This window comes from Anoplopoma fimbria, chromosome 7, assembly GCF_027596085.1.
Source record: "Anoplopoma fimbria isolate UVic2021 breed Golden Eagle Sablefish chromosome 7, Afim_UVic_2022, whole genome shotgun sequence".
Taxonomy (NCBI): domain Eukaryota; kingdom Metazoa; phylum Chordata; class Actinopteri; order Perciformes; family Anoplopomatidae; genus Anoplopoma; species Anoplopoma fimbria.
In genome coordinates, this window is record NC_072455.1 from 7,236,540 (window position 1) to 7,254,173 (window position 17,634).

The following is a 17,634-nucleotide window of genomic DNA, read 5'->3' on the forward strand; positions in this document are numbered from 1 at the left end:
GCTCTGTCAGTTGTGAGCCTGTTGCTGCCTGAGCAATAAGACACAATGGGTGATAGAGCTCCATGAGCCCCAGTGGGAAGAAAGATTGATTTGACTCTTCATGGACTACAGGAAACCCACCTTTGACCTCATGGTGCGCTCTGAGCGTTTGGCTGCAGCAGCTGCCATCTTGAGGATGTCAGGGTTGCTTTTGGACTTCATGATATCTAGGAAGGAAAATGTGCCATAGTTTAAATAAAGGGAAACAACAGAGAAAGGGTCTAGTCCTCAAGTGTACTGGATGCCAATTTAGTCCACACACAATGGGCCATTGGGTAAGAGCCACCACATTCGTTCTTGATTGGCAAAAATTAGCTTGTCAAATTATCTCCATGCCGTGATACCACTTGCTCGTTACAACACATTTTTTCCTCCCATCATGCCTGGACGCATTTTAACCGTCAAGTCTGTACACTCCCACATCTGATCCCCTTGTTGGGATCCAATCAGGTAGAGCACATGCCGAGGTGGCCTGGCTCACATTGAGTTGGAATCTCAGTGAGGTGTGGACAGCATGTGGGCATGATCCAGACAGTTTAGCAAACTGGGTCTCCATCATCTCCCCCCTACTAGGGAGTTTCTCTCCAGAAGAGAGCTAAAGAGGTGAGGAGGAAAACCAGACCGGAGCCCAGCTGAAAACTGCCATCTTGAGTCCTGTTCAGTAACAGCTGAAAAGTATTTCCTCAGCAGTTTCTCATTTCAGTCATGATCCCCTTTGCGTTTTAAGACATATTTTAACATTTAACTTCAGGTCCAACCATTCCCTCTAAATTTCTGCCAGTTTGCCACTGCTCTGATATTTTCTATGGAATTCAAATTTTTACTTTTGTGCTGCATTTTTGGTGCAACAAATCAGGGGCATTAATTATGCTTATCAGCTCACATAAGTGTGCTGTTGAGAGAGTTTGATCAATGTTACTTGGACCACTTGTACAAGGAAGCATCACAGAAATAGTCCTAGCACAAGGCCCACTGTGGTTCTATGTTCATACCATATCCTCCTCGCTCCCCTTCCTCCAGCGACGGCTCCCCAAGAGCCTCATGAGCCAGCTGCAGCTGATCTCTGAGCCGGCCCAGATCCCGCTCTGCTTTGGCCTTGACAATGCTCAGCTCTGTGTAGATGTCCTTGTACTTATCTGTGGCATATTTCTTGTCCTGAAAACACATTGTTGGGCATTTCAGATTAAGGATATTCATGTCGTCTCTCAGCTAGGAATTCCAGTGCTATATTAACAAAAAAACACTGTACTCTTTGGGCAGCTTGGAGTTCCTCTTTCAGGGAGTTGATTTCCTGCTTCAGGTACTGGACCTCGGACTCCTTCACCCTTAGCATCACCTAGAAAAAAACATTGAAATGACAAATGAAGAGAAACAGATGCAACAACCTGCCTCAGGAGAACTAGCTGCTTTTTAAAACTTCACTGGTACAGACTTAATATTACAATAAAATTGTATATAGTGTTTTATGCATATTTTAATATTTCATTGCTTTGAAGCGTTTTTTTTCCTTGAACCTTACTTCTAGCTCGTAGAGCTCTTTCCCGTGTATTGTGGTGTTTGTGTCTCCCGCTCCGTCCACTGATGTCATAGAGCGCATCTTGGTGATCTCTGCTGCCAGGCGATTGTTCAGCTCCTAAAAAAAAAAGAGGCTTAGAAAAGTTAAGCAGAAAAGCAGGTATTCTTGTGTGTACCAGTGATTGTGTTCGATAGTGTGTTTGCACCTGGTTGTGTGCGTTGAGCTCTTGGTTCTCTCTCTGACACTGCCTGAGGGCTTGCCTCTCGGCCTCAAGCGCCTGGGCCAGGTGGGCGTTTTCCAGACACTTCTGGGAATACTGCTCGGACAACACCTCGATCTCCCGCTGGAAAGAACACAGCTCCTCCCTAAAACAAAACAAAAAAATGCCAAGCTGACAGAAAACCTAACACCACTAGTTTGGGTTCAGGAGTAAAAGGGTGCAAATAATGCTAGATGTTCAGACTCTGATTTAGTGAACCAGTCAACCTTACTGTCCTGAGTCAGCGCTTCTCCAGTTCCAGATTCCAGTTTGATTTATTTCTATTGATTTACTGTCAACACCTACACTTGTCTCAAAGTTCAGTGTTACAGCATGCTGAACACAACATGTGAGCTTCAACTCAGAGTACAGCAACACACATCACAGCAAGGCATGAGCAACAGCTGCAACATCTGATACTTTGGCTCTTTATCAGTTCTCAGATCAAATGACACCTTCTTTAGTCAAAGCAAAGTCAGCCTAGTCCTAAAAAAGCACAGCGAGAACTGAGAGTACAATCAGGTTCTGGATTAGTGAGACCAACGCCAGTATTGATATTTCAGAGTTTTGAAAGTACAATAAATCTTTCAATAAATCTTTTTACAATTGGTTCACCAAGCAAAAAGCAGGAAAATATACAAAGCGTCTGCATCAACCCATACTATTCTTCGGCAACAACATTGCCCCCTATTGGTGAATTTCTGAAACATTTTGGGGACACGTTTCAACAGCAGAATTTGAAATATCCCCTCAGTTTGCTGATGTTTGGAAAAACTGTCCTTGATTTAATGACAAATTATCACCAGGCCCATGCACGTGTTTGGAACTAGTGGTGCCCCCTATTGAGCTATTTAAAAACAGTTTCACACACGTGGTTCAACATCGTCATGAAACAATACTGAGAGTTTTGTAATGATTGGACTAACAGTTTCTGATTTATAGTCGCATTTGTGTTTTCTTATACGCTGTTATGTAATAATCAGCACATAATGTAAGAACATAGTCACAAGAGTAATAAGTTATTACATTATGAAAATATTATAAACTAAGCAAAAAAAGTTGAATAATGTAAAAATGTTAATGGATATAGAGCTTGTCAATGCAGCGTTTTTACGATTGACTGTGATCAAATATTTGTCTTGAGTTGTCTGGTGACGTGATAGGAACTCTCTGTGGGTTGTGTTCCAGTAAATACTAACTAATTATGCTTGCATGCTTTTTGACTGTCAGCCCTTCTACTCATTATGGACACTGTCCTGTACTTGTCCTGATGGTCCTTTAACACTACTGTTTATGTCATTTTAATCAATAGACTAAGACAGTAGCTTTGTATTTCAAGAACACCATTGATGATCAGAGATTCTTGATCAACATCAGTCTTGTTCTAAAGCCCATACTTCATATATAGCATTGACAACTTACTCATGCTGTCTGCGAATCTCCTCTATGTCGGCGTTTTCGGTGTTGTTGTTGGCCTTGCGAGCTTTGTCCAGCTCCTTCTCCAACTCTGTCCGGTGGGCGTTCTTCATCGCTTCAATTGCTAAAATAACAAAAAGCTATAATAAGTACAAACAACTTTAATAATCTATTATATAACTGTCTTATTACCAAGGTAGCGTAAGCAAATAAGGAAACACATTGGAAATCACATAGGGATAATAAATGACCACAATAGCAGCTCTGTGCTATCTCTGGTTTATCCTTTTAGGTCAAAGGTTATTGAATTTAGGATGATATTTACCAGAGATGGTGGCTGCGGTCTCCTCTGCCAGCAGTCGCTCCTTCTCCTCCTGCAGGTTCTCCAGCTCTCTCTGGTGTTTCCTCTGCAGCTCATCTATTACCTTCTGATGGGACTCTTCCATGGCAGCAAAGCCCCTCTCACAGGTGGCCTATGAGACAGGAAAACAATGTGCCACTGTGAGTTCATGGGCCATGTGGACATGGACCAAAAGGTTCTCCTGACCATGAAAGCCGAGCAGGAACAAACCCTGGGCCCTACAATATGAGCCAGCGCACATCACCATCCTCATTCATGTCCAGCAAATAACTTGCAAGCTACAGCCTGTTAGCTATAAGAAAGTGGAGACTGTGTGAATACAGAAAGGGTTGAGAGGACCGACAGGATACACAACACACTGAAGGAATGCATAAACAATGAGAGAGGAGGGGGCAACAAAGTGGGTGCTGACTTTTCCTACCCACAGCAAAACATTCGCTGATGATGCTTATAAAATCCTTATTGAATAATGGCTGGAGCCTTCAGCTAATGTGCAAATCCTAATCTCCCTAAGGGCACATTTTTTAATGGAATGTGGGGTTAAGCAGAGTCTAATACAATCATGATTCGCCGGCCGTCTGAGACACTGCAGTTCAAACTTTCTTCAGCACAGGGCCTTTTTTTGCTAGCAAAAGCCATTACACTGCTATAATAACTACAGTGTAAGTTCCCACAAGAAGTGATTGCAATGGCCTTTCCACGAGCCCAACTAAAAACCTCATCCTGCTTCCGGCCTCTTTTCACTGCCACTAATCTGAGGGCTCAGTTGCTGGCTGTGCCATAGCCCCTGTCCCTGTATCTGACTCGGTCTAGCTCCAGCCAAACACCAGAAATGGAGGACCAGTGTGTTTTCATCGGGATAAAGCCCCCTGAGAGCTCAGGCCCAGGAAGCTAGTGTGACGGGCTGAAACGTCTCCCCCACAGAACCAACATAAACATCCTGCTCTCTCATCAGACCACGCACAAGCTTTATTTTTAAAGCATGTCAGGTTTGTATCTTGTGTGTAAATATATCCTGGGTTATGCTGGGGCCATGGACTCACTACTGAGAGAAGTGCAGAGTATTAGTTAGCTATGACATAAGATGAATATCTGAGCATCCATAGCATTGCTTACAAGTATAAAGGGTCACAAAGTTACCACTATCTACAGAACAAAACGAAAACTGACAATTCACTGCTCCGAGTCAATAATTATAGTCTAAACTTTGATTTGATATTAAAAATAAAATGTTGTTTCTTTGATTTGTGGATACCCTCCAACCTGAATCTATGAGATTAATGTAAATTAAAAAGGACATAACCTTACAAACTAAAAATAGCCTTGTATTTAAGCCTGAGCCTTGAAAAAACTAAACAAACAAAAAACACTATCCATTTCTGAACTGTTTTTACAGATTCATGTCTTATGTAGGAACCAATGGGCCACAGACAGGAGGGGGAAGAGAGAAAGTAGTAACATACTGGACGACTATGGCAGTGGTTACACTGGTCTTCTCTAGGGACGCCTTATCAGAACTCAGCTTGTATATGTGTGTTCAGACTTGACACTTCAATGTGACCTGCCTGGTTGGATAGTGATCTGAAATATTTCGTGGTCAAAGGAGAGGCTGTAAAACTGTGGATGAACACATTTCATTTCCTAAAGATTCTTCACAATAAAAGTCCCCTGTGTTTTTGCTGCCTACTCTTCCTCCCTGCAGTATTTGTAGACTTGTTTGATTAAATAATAGCTGCTAACAAATCTCCACTAACTTGGTGATAAACAAATTTCTAATAAATTCTTCCCAATAAATTCTTCCCCCATTATTGAGTAATGTATACAAATTTGTTTTTAAAGCAGCAAAATCTGGAAACGTTTGTTTTCATCAAGAGTAACTTAGCGGTACCCGGAGAGCGGGCCAAACACATTGTTGCTTTTGATCTTTTCATGGGAGTTGCTGACTGTAGAAGAAATATAGAAAAAACACCAGCCTTATCTTTTAAATGCACAAAATAAGCTATATGTGTATTTCTGTTAGTTGGATGAACTGATCTGTATCATGACAAAAGGTACTAAAGCTTACGCTTGAAGATTTGTTTATTTCCTTGTGAATAGTGGTTTGACCAAGTAGCCGAGGTCTGCCCGCTAGCTTTTTCCAGATATTTCAACCACTTTTTACTGCCTCCACCAGTAAATGAAGTTGTTTTTATGGAGTTTTATCACACAAGTTCCTTACTTGGATCACATCATCACAACTGAGACGACAACTAAATTTCCTGCCAATGACCGCCAGATGCAGTTGAGAGCTTACTAGAAAAAGCCGGTAACTAGACCTCGAGTTAAAATGACTTGGTCAAATAATTGAAATGCTGTTATCAACTGTTATTCAGGGAAAATAGGGATTAAGATTAAACTGTTAGTAGAAACAGCCAAAGAAGGAGAGAGATCAAACCCATAAAAATGAAGTTCATAGCTGAAATAATTTGAATGATAATTCTAAAAACACAAAAGTGTTAAAAAGGATAAATTCTTTGCTTTTAACAATTTAAAATGTGGCTTATTGAGTCAAGGGTTAGAATAAAAAGCACATTGAACTATGACCAGAGGAACTCATTTCAGAGGTTGATATGATGAGGTAGTGTAAAAGAATCAGATCGCTTCTGTTGAATTTTTCTTTTGTTGATAATTAAATGTTCCAGTTACTCAAAGTTCTACCACTGATTAAAATTTAACAAAATGGGTTCCTCAGTACACGACTACTGCAGCGTCAACGATCACATAAACCTAGAGCAGGTTAGTTTTCATGCAACACAGAAGAAAAGCGGTTTACAGAACAAAGAGCAGCAATAGTTTGAACGGGTGATCAGGGGGACAGGGGGTTGGGGAAGGAAGGGGGGTCAGGGAATGCCACAAAGGAACACAAGGCATCACAGATGGAGGACAGCAAGGACAAGGAGCGCTTCCACCTTCAGGTGTTCCAGGTCTTTCTCGTATTTCAGCCGCAGAGTCGTAATGTCTCCCTGTTCTCGGCGGCGTCTTGTCTCCTGGGTCATGACTGAGACCTGGGTGACCAGCTCTTGAATGCGTTCCTTCAGAGTGGGAATTTGGGCCGAGGCATGATGCGGCGGTGTGTCCTCGTCTGGGCTTGCCGGTCTCATCATGCTTTTCAGCGCTTCCATTTCCTGGTCAAACCTCTCCATGAGGTTTGTCCTCTCCGTCTCATGCTTCTTCTCCAGGTTCTCCATGCAGTCAGTCAGAGAGTCGATCTCTTTCACATTTTCTTCTGAACGAAGACGCAGTGTCTCACCGGCCTTAGCGATTTCATTCTTCAGCATTTCAGCTTCCTGCTCGTAGCAGTCTTTAACCTCTCCTAGTTCCTTCCTATGCCTGGCTATCATGTCATGAAGCTTAATGAATTTGTCCAGTGAGTCTATGGGCTGTCCTTCGATCTGGACCAATGTTTGTGGCCCTGCGGCGCTTTTCAAATAAGCCTCAGATAGTTGACCCTGAAGATCTGCCAGTTTGGACTCCAGGTCTCTGGTGGCCTCTCTCAATTTAGGACAATTTAGACAATCAAAACTACCAATCTGTACCTCTGTCTGCTTTTGCTTCAATTCTTTCTGATGTTGGACTTTCAGCCTAGTGATCACATAAAACATTTGGGCTTCAGTTAGAGCATCAAACAGATGTTGAGAGGACTCTTTCTGTTCTCCATCAAAATCAAAGCTTGTTATAGCCAAAGACACAAGCTGGTTATCTTTGGCCAATCTCACATTGGATGCTATCTGCTTTAAAACATTTGACTTGGCTTCCAAGGTCTCTGTTAACTCTTTAAGAATCAGAGCATGTGTTTCATTATCAAGCCATCTGTACATGGCTGCAAAATCTGTCTCTGTCACTAGCTCACTCTCAGCTTTTGCTTGTGGACAAATCCTTCTAGTCAGGAGCATCAAGCACTTCCGTGCCATCATCTGTTTTACCACACCTCTTTCACAGTTGTTTGTGTTCTCTTCTGGTTGGATTTCAGAGGAACCCAGCAGCTGGCTCCAGAACTCTGCCTCTACTACCAACCTCATGTCTTTCTGATTCACACAGAGTGGCTCTTCTTTTGAATAACCAAATAAAGTGCTTTTTAACTCACAGAGCGTTTTCTCTACACTAACATCTACCTCTGCTAACATCTCTAAAACCTGATGAATCGCCTCTGACTTCATCTCAATCTCTTCAACTACTTGCTTTATGAGTCCTTTATCATCAACCTGCGTTTCTCCTGCCTCAACGCACTCACTAATTGTCTTTTCAACTCTACCTGTCTTCTCTTGTAGCATTCTTATTTTGTTTTCTGCTTCTCTTAGCTTCTCTCTACTGACTTTCTGAGATTCATGGTTTAGTGTGAGTAGTTCCCTATTTCTGGCTTCAAGTTCCAAACAGCGCTGCTCTGTAGGCTGAAGGTTTGCCTCCATCTCAAATAACTTTGCTTTTGAGGCTTGGGGGAGCTCTTTGTTTTGCTCTCTCTGGTGTAAATCATCTTCCTCATAATCAGCTTGGAAGCCCAGACTTTTTAATTTGGCCTCTTTCAACTGCAGCTTTTTCTCAGTGTCTTTTAGGGTTATGTCAAGCTCCTCCAACGTAATCAGAGCTTCATGAAGCCTCAAGGATTTTTCATTCAGCTCCCTCTCGTAATACTCTCTGTCTAAAGTGTTTGCCTGGTTTTCAGCCAATTCAGCCTTCAGTCTTTTCAGCTCTTCCAGGACCAGGCGATGCTGTTTTCCGCCATGCTCACCGATCAGTTCCACTTTCAGTCTGTCAATCTCTCTGTCAGCCTCAGTCAGCTGATTAACTATCTCCTGACACCGTTGTTTCAATGCCACGTTTTCACTAGTCAAAAGTTCTATCCTCTGAGCGAGCATCCCATTTGTCATCTCATTTGTCTCTGAATGGTTGTCAATTTCTGAGAGGGGGCCATAGGGGCCTTTAGGGCTTTCAAAACTTGGCTTCTGAACCTTCCCCACCAAATCCTCCATTGTAAGAAGACGGGCTTCGTACTCACGGATGCTTTCTCCTGCCCTGGTTAAACTCTTCTTTAATGTTTCTATCTCCTGCTGGTACTTCCAGCTCTCCAGGAGCTTATAAAGTTGATGCGTCTCTGCTGTCTCTTGATTACAGCTATGGAATCTCAACAATTTTGCCAGCTCCGTTAGGGACAGAGGTTTACCAGCTAACAAATCTTCTAGTTCTTGAATTGCCTCTGTGCTGTCCTGCAACAAGAAGCTAACTGTTTTTTGAACAACTTCAGGGGGAGGGCCTTCCACAATGGATGGTTTTGGGGGTTCATAAAAGTAAGGTTCCTTGATGGGTAGGTGAGAAAGCGAGAGGCCAAGCTGTGCCTGCATGTTACGCTTTTTCAGCTCTTGCAGCTCCAGGAGCTCTTTGGTCTCCCGGTACTTCTTTGTTAAACTCAGTGCTTGAGAACTAACCAGTTCAGGCCTCTTCGTCTGGGGCGTCACATCAGCCTCCAGACCCAAAGGGGGCTCCAGCTTGGAAAAGGGGACCAGACAGTTGGTTAACACACAGCAGGGGAGACATAAAGCTTGCTATTCATTTTCAGGGTTTTCACTACCAATTATTTCCCCCATTCAAAAAGTGACATTACAAAAAGATTTCCCACAAAATCCCAAACTGTGTACATTCACAGTGATTCAAAACAAATTCAAGATACCCTTAAGTTTAAATGGTGTAAATTCTAAGCAAAGGAAAGAGATTAAATGGCTCAGTTAGTTAAGAGCATGCACATTAAATGGTTAAAAGTTACTTCATGTGCTAAGTAATGCAATATTAGTTTCTGTTAGATGGTTTACTCAGGGATGGAAGGCATACCAGGTCCTACAAACACATTTCTGAGGTTCTCTTGTCCAAGCTCATGTCTTGCACCAAAGCAATTATTTTCTGAGTGGAGATAGTGAATAGTATTAGCCGACTTAAATCAAATGCCCAAATATACTTATAAACGTTCTCCATAATTCATTACAAGTGTTTCTCAAACAAATACGAGACAAAAATTGAATACACTATAATCTATTAACAGCAGAGCCTAATTTGACCTCAACCATAACCAATTGAATCACCTATAAAAGTGAATATTCAGCCTCAAAAACATCCATACATCCACACAAGCACCGAAATTCTTCAAACAACACACATGTATGCCAATACATAGCTACAGAATATCACATTTTTAACAGAACAACAAATGGCCGTTCTGTATAGCAGTTAATAGAAGATGAGAATCTGACTTCCATGCATGCAAAAAAATTAGGAGTCAAGCCAAGAGGTTATTTTTCATACAAGTTGAGCCAAACATTTTAGAAAGTAGAGCTACTGTGATCAAAGAGGTTAGTATATCACTCTTAATTGAAATTCAAAAATAAAGTGATCAACTATTATAAATAAATATTACCAGGATCATCTCAAATGTAAATGATGATTAATAAACATAAGAACCTCAAATAAATTTCCCATTAGCGCTTTTCCATTTTCTTAATTTGAACTGTAAATTAAGAAGGGGGCATGGTTGTCACATGGCAAGTGTGTCTCTATTCACATCTTGAACTTGAATAGAAAAATGAGCGGAAAAAACACAAATAAAGAAAGTCATATTGAAAAAAAAGTCAATACTGTAAGAAGTTTTTAGGCTTAGCTAAGGTGTAAACGTTGGTGTACATGTAAATTATGTGCAATGGAAACGTTATTCCTAGCAGTTGATTTAAAATCAATTTTTGTTCTCTTTTTTTGTTTAGAGTAAAATAATCCTCAGAAAGTCACATTATCAACCAAACTTGAGTTCCTTGGTCCATAATCAACGCAATAACGCAACCACTGCTAATACGAGTTCAGATACCGTGCATACATACAGAGGTAGGAAATTAACTAGTAGAAGCCAATGTAGTTATAAAATATCAATGTTTTTTTACATGCAATGAACTCATGCAAAGGCACATATCTGTAGCCATGTTGTTGCTTGTTTGTTTGATGTTTTCTTACAATAAAATACAACATGCAATGACAGTTACAACATGGAGAAGAAAACACTGCTCTATTGATTATATATCAGGGAAATCTCCAACAGGACTTCCCATCATAGTAGAGTAACAACAGACCGATCCAGATGCACACTGAATACACAGAGACTTAGAACTTACCGGAGAGATGTAACCTGTTCGGACGTCCGGAGCCATTCTCAGCTGGAGCTCCAGTTCCTGCCTGTGCTTGTTTGAGTCAAGGAGCTGCTGGTGACAGCTCTCCAGCTGTGACTTCAGGTCCTGTATCTGCAGGAGCAGCAGGGGGAGCGTTTGGAATAGTTAACAAACAAACAAACATATTTTTAAAAAAAATCACAATTTGAAAGGGTGAATTTTTTGTAAATTAGTCTTCTGTGAGTTGGTGAAAATATAAAAGTGAAAGTCTGGTTTTGTCCTGGTTAACATGCTCTCTGCATGCTTTTGGTTGTGTATTTTGCTAACTGTGTTTGCATTTTTAGAACTGAAACACTTACAGACACCTTTTTTTCATTTCAGTGAGAAAGCTAGCAGGTAGTTTTGTTGCTGACAGACGGCTAACAGACAGTATAAAGTCACATGAACAGTTATGCAATTTTAGAAAACTGGAACCAAAACGGAGAAATGTGGCTAAATGTTAAATGGGTGAATGGTCAGACTCATTTATTCCATTTTATGTTCTGCTTATGGTTACCATGGTTTGCAACTTGCTGTGAGTGCAATCACTTATTTAAAGCCAAAATAAAATAATAAACATACCCCTTCCTTGTAATTCTCCAGTAGCTGCTCCAGCTCCACAGTATCTCTGGATTGCAGAGTGGATGGCAGAGGCACTCTCCTCTCCTCCCGTATGGGTGTCTTCTCCACTTGTTGCCAGTGTTGTTCAATCACCTCCTCCACTTTCTGCTGCCTCACCACAGACGTGGGACCTAATGAATCGGTTTGTCTGACTAGCTCTCCACTACCACAGTGCTCCCCCCCCCCTTCTTTTACCGCAGTTTGCTCTGTTGAAGAGCTAGTCACAGACTCATACCTCTTCCGCCTCTCCTCTCTTCTCTGACTGCGCTCCAGCTCACCCAGGTCTGCCTGGAGGCTCTCGGCCTCTTGGGCCCGCTGCTGAGCCAATGCCTGAGCAATGGGTCTGAACTCGGCCCAGTCAAAGGTCTTAGAGCGGCCTTCTCTTCTGCGTTCACGCGCCCTGCTCTTTGTGACAGCGGGAGTGGATTCTCTGTCCACAGATGAAGCCGAAGAGGAGGGAGAGTCCTGGGTAACGTCTGGCCTAACTAGACCCTCCAAAAGAGAGAAGGAGCCGTGATCCTCAGTTGAGCTGGAAGGCAGTGAGAAAGGCAAGCATGTAAGTTTGAGCTTCTAAATGCTCATTGGCCATGTCCAAAAAGATGCTCTCCACATCACAAAGTCCACTGGGTGTGGCTGTGTTGCAGTTGCTGGAGACAATCTGCTGCTATTCTGGCCTCTGGCTAATGTCTACTGTTGGCTGTTACTTCCACAGCACTATAAACTAAATTCAATTAGCTTTATTAGCCAGTATAACACTTTAAATATTGGCAAAGGTATTATCTTCACTGTGTTTATTTTAGCTGGAGCCACTTTTAATGTATATAACACCTATTGATAATAATCATTTATCAATTGAAAATGTATCCAATAATGCCTTCATTAGTAAATTTTGTAGCCTCCAGCTTAACCATCTTTCCATATTAAGAGGCTGAATCATCTATCCTAGTTGAAAAGTGTACGCATTAGAGCAGACATAGTTGGCCTGACCTTGCCACATCCGGGGCAGTGGAGGGTCTGACGTTCTTCATGATGGCCTGGATCCAGTTCCTGCGTATACCTGCTGTCATGGCCGACAGAGTGTGCGCTCCCTCCTGGGTCTAAACATTTAAAAGCACCATGAAATTACAACCTGATCATATATGTAATGTGTAATAAAAATTAAATTTCACAAATCCCCAACCTCGTTTTTTCAACAAAAAATGACGTCCCTTTTGCCATTCATGTGTATTGGGCTTTCAAATGGAGATTTTTCCGATTAAGACATGTGTGATATGTTGATATTATTTTGTTTTAGGAGCATTCTTTGGACATGTATACTGCTCATTCACAAAATGCCTCTTTCCTGTTTATGACCAGCTCTGTGCTTTGAACACAAAGCAACTAGCCAATAGCTTGTAAAGCTGGAGTAGAGAGGCATGTCTAAAAGAAAAAAAGGAGAAACACACTTTCTTTTTAGCATTATGAAAGACTTGTATATCAACAGGTTTTTGGATAAGAGCAAATATTGCAAAGCTGACCTTTACAAGAAAGTGGTTGAACACAGTCGAACAAGTCAACACCGGTGGAAAACTAAACATTTTTTAAAGCAAAATAGCGTAAGCTGCTCCTGCCGTTCCGCTTTACAATATTCTGACGTGATAACGACATGTTAGGTCATTGACCTGCCAAACACAGTGGAGATGGCGTCGACATGTGATTCACTGGTGATGAGGATGCGGCATGGGGTCTTTCTATGTTAATATAAGGATATTTTCTTTTTCGGAATTAGTCTCTACTCTAACTAAACTACGGTTTAGGTAGCTATGAAAACTTCACAGTCTAAGTATCACAGGACTGTTTAGACATTTTTCTATAGCAGACTTCGCCTTTAATGTGGGAGGAAGACAAAACACTTTTCCTATGATATTATAAATGCCTAAAAAACATTGCCCTTTATGAGAAGAAAAAGTTTCTTACATGTATTTGGAAACCATAGTTACGTTGAGCCTGGTATTCAGTTACACTATAGCAAGTAGACAAGCCAATCTCCCCATCCAGGTCAGAGGCCTAAGGTAACACAAATATGAGATATGGGGCAAACATGAAATAAAACAAAGAACTGTTGAACAGAAATTATACAATAAGTATTCACATCAAATATTAGGCTCACCTCCTCTGCAATGGAATCCTTGTAGTATCTCAGGCTGTGATCCGTCAAAACAAACCAGTATTTCTTCCACTGCAACGTGGACAAGGAAAAAGGCAAAGAAAGGGTTCTCACATCCACAGAATGTTAAGACATTAAGGTTTCACTCTTAAATAGATTCTACATAAACAAAAACAGAAAGAAATATGAAATAAATCATTTATTTTGTTGTATTTGGCATAAAGATTATTTATCATACTATTTATTTTTTTTACAGACAAAGAGAGGTTAACAGTTTATAACCTACCTGGCTTTGCTCATCCAGCTTCACCATCCAACCTTTCTTGAAGTTCAGTAAATCCGGCTAGAAAAAGGAAAAGCTGTTGAAACATCTGTCTTACATGGCACAAGAAAAAAATGATGGTGTAGGGTCAAACTTTTCAACATGCAAAATGTCATTTTGCCATGTCATTATTCTTTGGAAAGTTTGCGGTAGATTACCACCACTTACCTTCAAATTGCGTAAAATAAAGCTGACTACAAATTCATCCAAAAAGAAGCCTGAAACAATTTCTAAATGACACTGGCAATATGTCAAATTCAAGTACTAAATCACATGCTCACTCAGTCAGCTGAGGTAAAAGAGGACCCTACCAATGGATCAAAGGCATTGTCTAAATGTTGTCCACTGGTCAGGGGAGACTTGTCAGCGTTACTAGATGAGGATGCTGAGCCCAGTGCTGTGATTCCACACAGTGGAAGAAACACATACACGTGTGAAGGGTGACCTCAGGAAGCAGTGGTAAATTGCAATACACACTGTCACACACATCTAAACCACATGATACAGAATAGGTGCAATGAGTACATGCAGCGGGCAAAATCTGCACACAGAGGGAGCAGGATGAGGAGTATAACCTGAAGAGGAGAGGAGAGGGGTGCACTGCCCCCCGCAGCATGGAGGTTTGCCTACAACATCAACATCCTTGAACCACCACACCATGGCCAAAGAAAAGTTAGGAAAACTCAAAATGCTGCAGTACATAGATGTGTGTTTAGCCATTTCCCCAGTAAAACAAGGGTTAAAGCGGTTTCTGAGCGGTCATGCTGTTGGGGGACAACCACAAAGACCAAAGACCTTTCTCAATTTTTTATTCTCCCAACGCTGTTACATAACGGAAAGTAGTTTCTCAGCAACAGTAACAACCCAACGACATCTCTACACACAGCTCAAGACCTGGCACTGATGCTGACCCTGGAGCCTACAGTTTAGCAGAACAGGAGAGGCTTTGTCTGCCATGCCAGAGACACAGTGAAACAGTGACCTTCAGAGAGAATTTATCATCAGCTGTATCATCTTTCCAAATCTAACAATCTCCTCTACAAGAGCACTAGTTTGTTTGCAGCTCATCTGCAGGCTTTCTAGCAGCATTGTGGGACAGATGTGTAGTATAAAACTCAGGTGGACAACGGAAACAATCAGTTGATCGAGTTTTGAAAGAAAATTAATCTGCATCGTCAATTTTAATAACCAATTTTGAAAGCAAACTCGCTACGAGTGTCCAGGGGATGCAGCCTAATTCTTGATTTATTTTTTTGAAATCAGGGACAGGGGACAACTTCATCGCTAATTCCTTCTCTTCTTTGATCTGCAACAGCTGTCTGTGTTCATAGTCTTAATCATTGCAGGAGACACTTAATGCCCCTGCTGCAACATAATACAGACTTTCAGAGGACAGTAATTTCCCACAACTAGTTCAGTTTCATGTTTTTGAGAAAAAGTTTGAAACAATTTCTGGCTCAATTTATTATCTTACTATATGGCATTTGATTTATTATTACCATCACTATATGCATCATAACCTTTGGCTGTCACAGAAGATGATGTAGAGATAGACCCTGGACCTTTTACAAAAGCAAGAGAAGAGTACACTCACCGTCATGACCGAATCAGTGGTCCTTCTGTCCAGGGACTTGGCTCTCCTCAGGGGCGGCAGGGTGGAGGGAAAATCCAGACCTTGACCCACGTCATGCCTCTTCTCCTAAACAACACATGTTCAAATTTGTCTACATTGTTTTATCTGTCTATGGTTAATTAATTAAAAAATATACAAAATACAATACAAAAATAATTCACTTTTTGACTATCTGAGAGTCAACATATGAATTACAGAAATTACAGATAATATTTAGTACGTCATCTGTTTTGGTCTTTTTGGGTGAGCATTAATGTGCTGTGGAAAAATGTCATGACAACCTGCACCACACTGAGCAAAAGAGAATTAAAACAAAAACACACTGATAGCATTAGGCTTAACTTACCAACTTTAAATGAGTATATATTTTATGTGTATTGTTTGAAAGCAACAGCAAGAATGACTGATAGCTTATGTGTACGAGGTACAAAAGCAGTCTCCACGTCGTTTGAAGACGTTTGAAGACAAGTTTGCGGCTTTGAGGAGGGCAATGGACACAAAACGGAGGACTTTTCTTTTTTTAATTAATGCTTATTTTGTTCTGCACAACTACTGTAAAGTCCACACAGAAATTGTAAAGGAACACAAGCATAAATGCTCTAAAGTACGACAGGGACTTAAGCTAACGCTACAAGTGTAAGAACAGACAACAATGAAACCGAGGAAAAGATTGAGAGACGTGTGTTGACCACATTTATTGATCCATAATCTGGTAAACTTTGATTTGTAAGAGCAAGACCTGCAGCATTGTAACTAAGCAACACATCTACTACCTGTTTACACCGGCAGCCGTATGCCGAGTGTATGTGAATAGTCATGTGACAGAAATGTATTAGTGTGGATGTAGCCTTAGTATCAACGACTAAATGTGGTATTAAATGTCTGGAATAGTGACCTCAACACACAAACACTCACACATACATATAACACACACACACACGGGTTACCTCTCTGTGGAAGCATCTGTGCTCACTTCGGCCCTGTCTGGCTCCAGTCCTTCTCGACTCTTCCACCTCCATTATCTCTGGATTCTCCAGCTCCAAGGCCTCCAACTTCTCAATAACACCAGAGCGACTGCAAATCCACACACACACACACACACACACACACACACACACACACACACACACACACACACACACACACACACACACACACACACACACACACACACACACACACACACACACACACACACACACACACACACACACACACACACACCTGAGTTAGACAAATTACAATCCATTTGGTATTTCCTATATAATCAGTCTTTTCCAAGCACCATAATGTCCCATGGTTAATGGCATTGAAATATACTAAGGCATGCTTTTAGAAAATATCTTAAACCCTTTTTAACCAAATTGTTCCAGGGACTTAACTTAAGATCTGAACTAAATACGAAAAGTCCTTTTACATTTTTGATTTTTTTGTTCCCACCAAATCTGAAGAAGTGTTTAGATTAGCCAAATCTGACTGATATGGAATCCTTTGAGACGAAATGTTCCCATGTGAGGGATATATTATATACATACATACATAGCTCTGGAAAAAATGAAGAGACCACTTCAAAATGATCAGTTTCTCTGGTTTTACTATTTATTGGTATGTGTTGAAAAATGTAGTTTTAATCTATAAACTACTGACAACATTTCTCCCAAATTTCAAATAAGAATATTGTCATTTAGAGCAATTATTTGCATAAAATGACAACTGGTCAAAATAACAAAAAAGATGTTTTCAGATCTCGAATAATGCAAAGAAAACAAGTTCATATTCATTTTTAAACAACACAATACTAATGTTTTAACTTAGGAAGAGTTCAGAAATCAATATTTGGTGGAATAACCTTGATTTACAATCACAGCTTTCATGCATCTTGGCATGCTCTCCACCAGTCTTTCAAAATTGCTGTTGGGTGACTCTGCCACTCCTGGCGCAAAAATTCAAGCAGCTCGGCTTTGTTTGATGGCTTGTGACCATCCATCTTCCTCTTGATCACATTTCAGAGGTTTTCAATGGGATTCAGGTCTGGAGATTGGGCTGGCCATGACAGGGTCCTGATCTGGTGGTCCTTCATCCACACCTTCACTGACCTGGCTGTGTG

General features: G+C 41.1%; 1 protein-coding gene across 4 annotated transcripts in view; it reads right to left on the reverse strand.

Annotated features, from left to right (window-relative positions):
• The window catches only part of mprip (myosin phosphatase Rho interacting protein), a 50,616-nt gene that overhangs the window by 1,893 nt on the left and 31,089 nt on the right, over window positions 1–17,634 (reverse strand). For 2 of the 4 annotated variants that reach the window (XM_054601285.1, XM_054601286.1), the window contains exons 8-23: window positions 16,475–16,601; window positions 15,489–15,593; window positions 13,859–13,915; window positions 13,576–13,644; window positions 13,383–13,472; window positions 12,414–12,523; window positions 11,388–11,955; window positions 10,773–10,898; window positions 6,540–9,110; window positions 3,556–3,703; window positions 3,237–3,354; window positions 1,761–1,920; window positions 1,559–1,672; window positions 1,289–1,375; window positions 1,032–1,194; window positions 121–206 (exon numbers count right to left, since the gene is read on the reverse strand). In XM_054601285.1, the coding sequence (XP_054457260.1) occupies window positions 121–206; window positions 1,032–1,194; window positions 1,289–1,375; window positions 1,559–1,672; window positions 1,761–1,920; window positions 3,237–3,354; window positions 3,556–3,703; window positions 6,540–9,110; window positions 10,773–10,898; window positions 11,388–11,955; window positions 12,414–12,523; window positions 13,383–13,472; window positions 13,576–13,644; window positions 13,859–13,915; window positions 15,489–15,593; window positions 16,475–16,601 (4,699 nt within the window). The remainder of the gene's footprint in view (window positions 1–120; window positions 207–1,031; window positions 1,195–1,288; window positions 1,376–1,558; window positions 1,673–1,760; window positions 1,921–3,236; window positions 3,355–3,555; window positions 3,704–6,539; window positions 9,111–10,772; window positions 10,899–11,387; window positions 11,956–12,413; window positions 12,524–13,382; window positions 13,473–13,575; window positions 13,645–13,858; window positions 13,916–15,488; window positions 15,594–16,474; window positions 16,602–17,634) is intronic. The other 2 variants (XM_054601287.1, XM_054601288.1) reach the window with 2 other exon arrangements.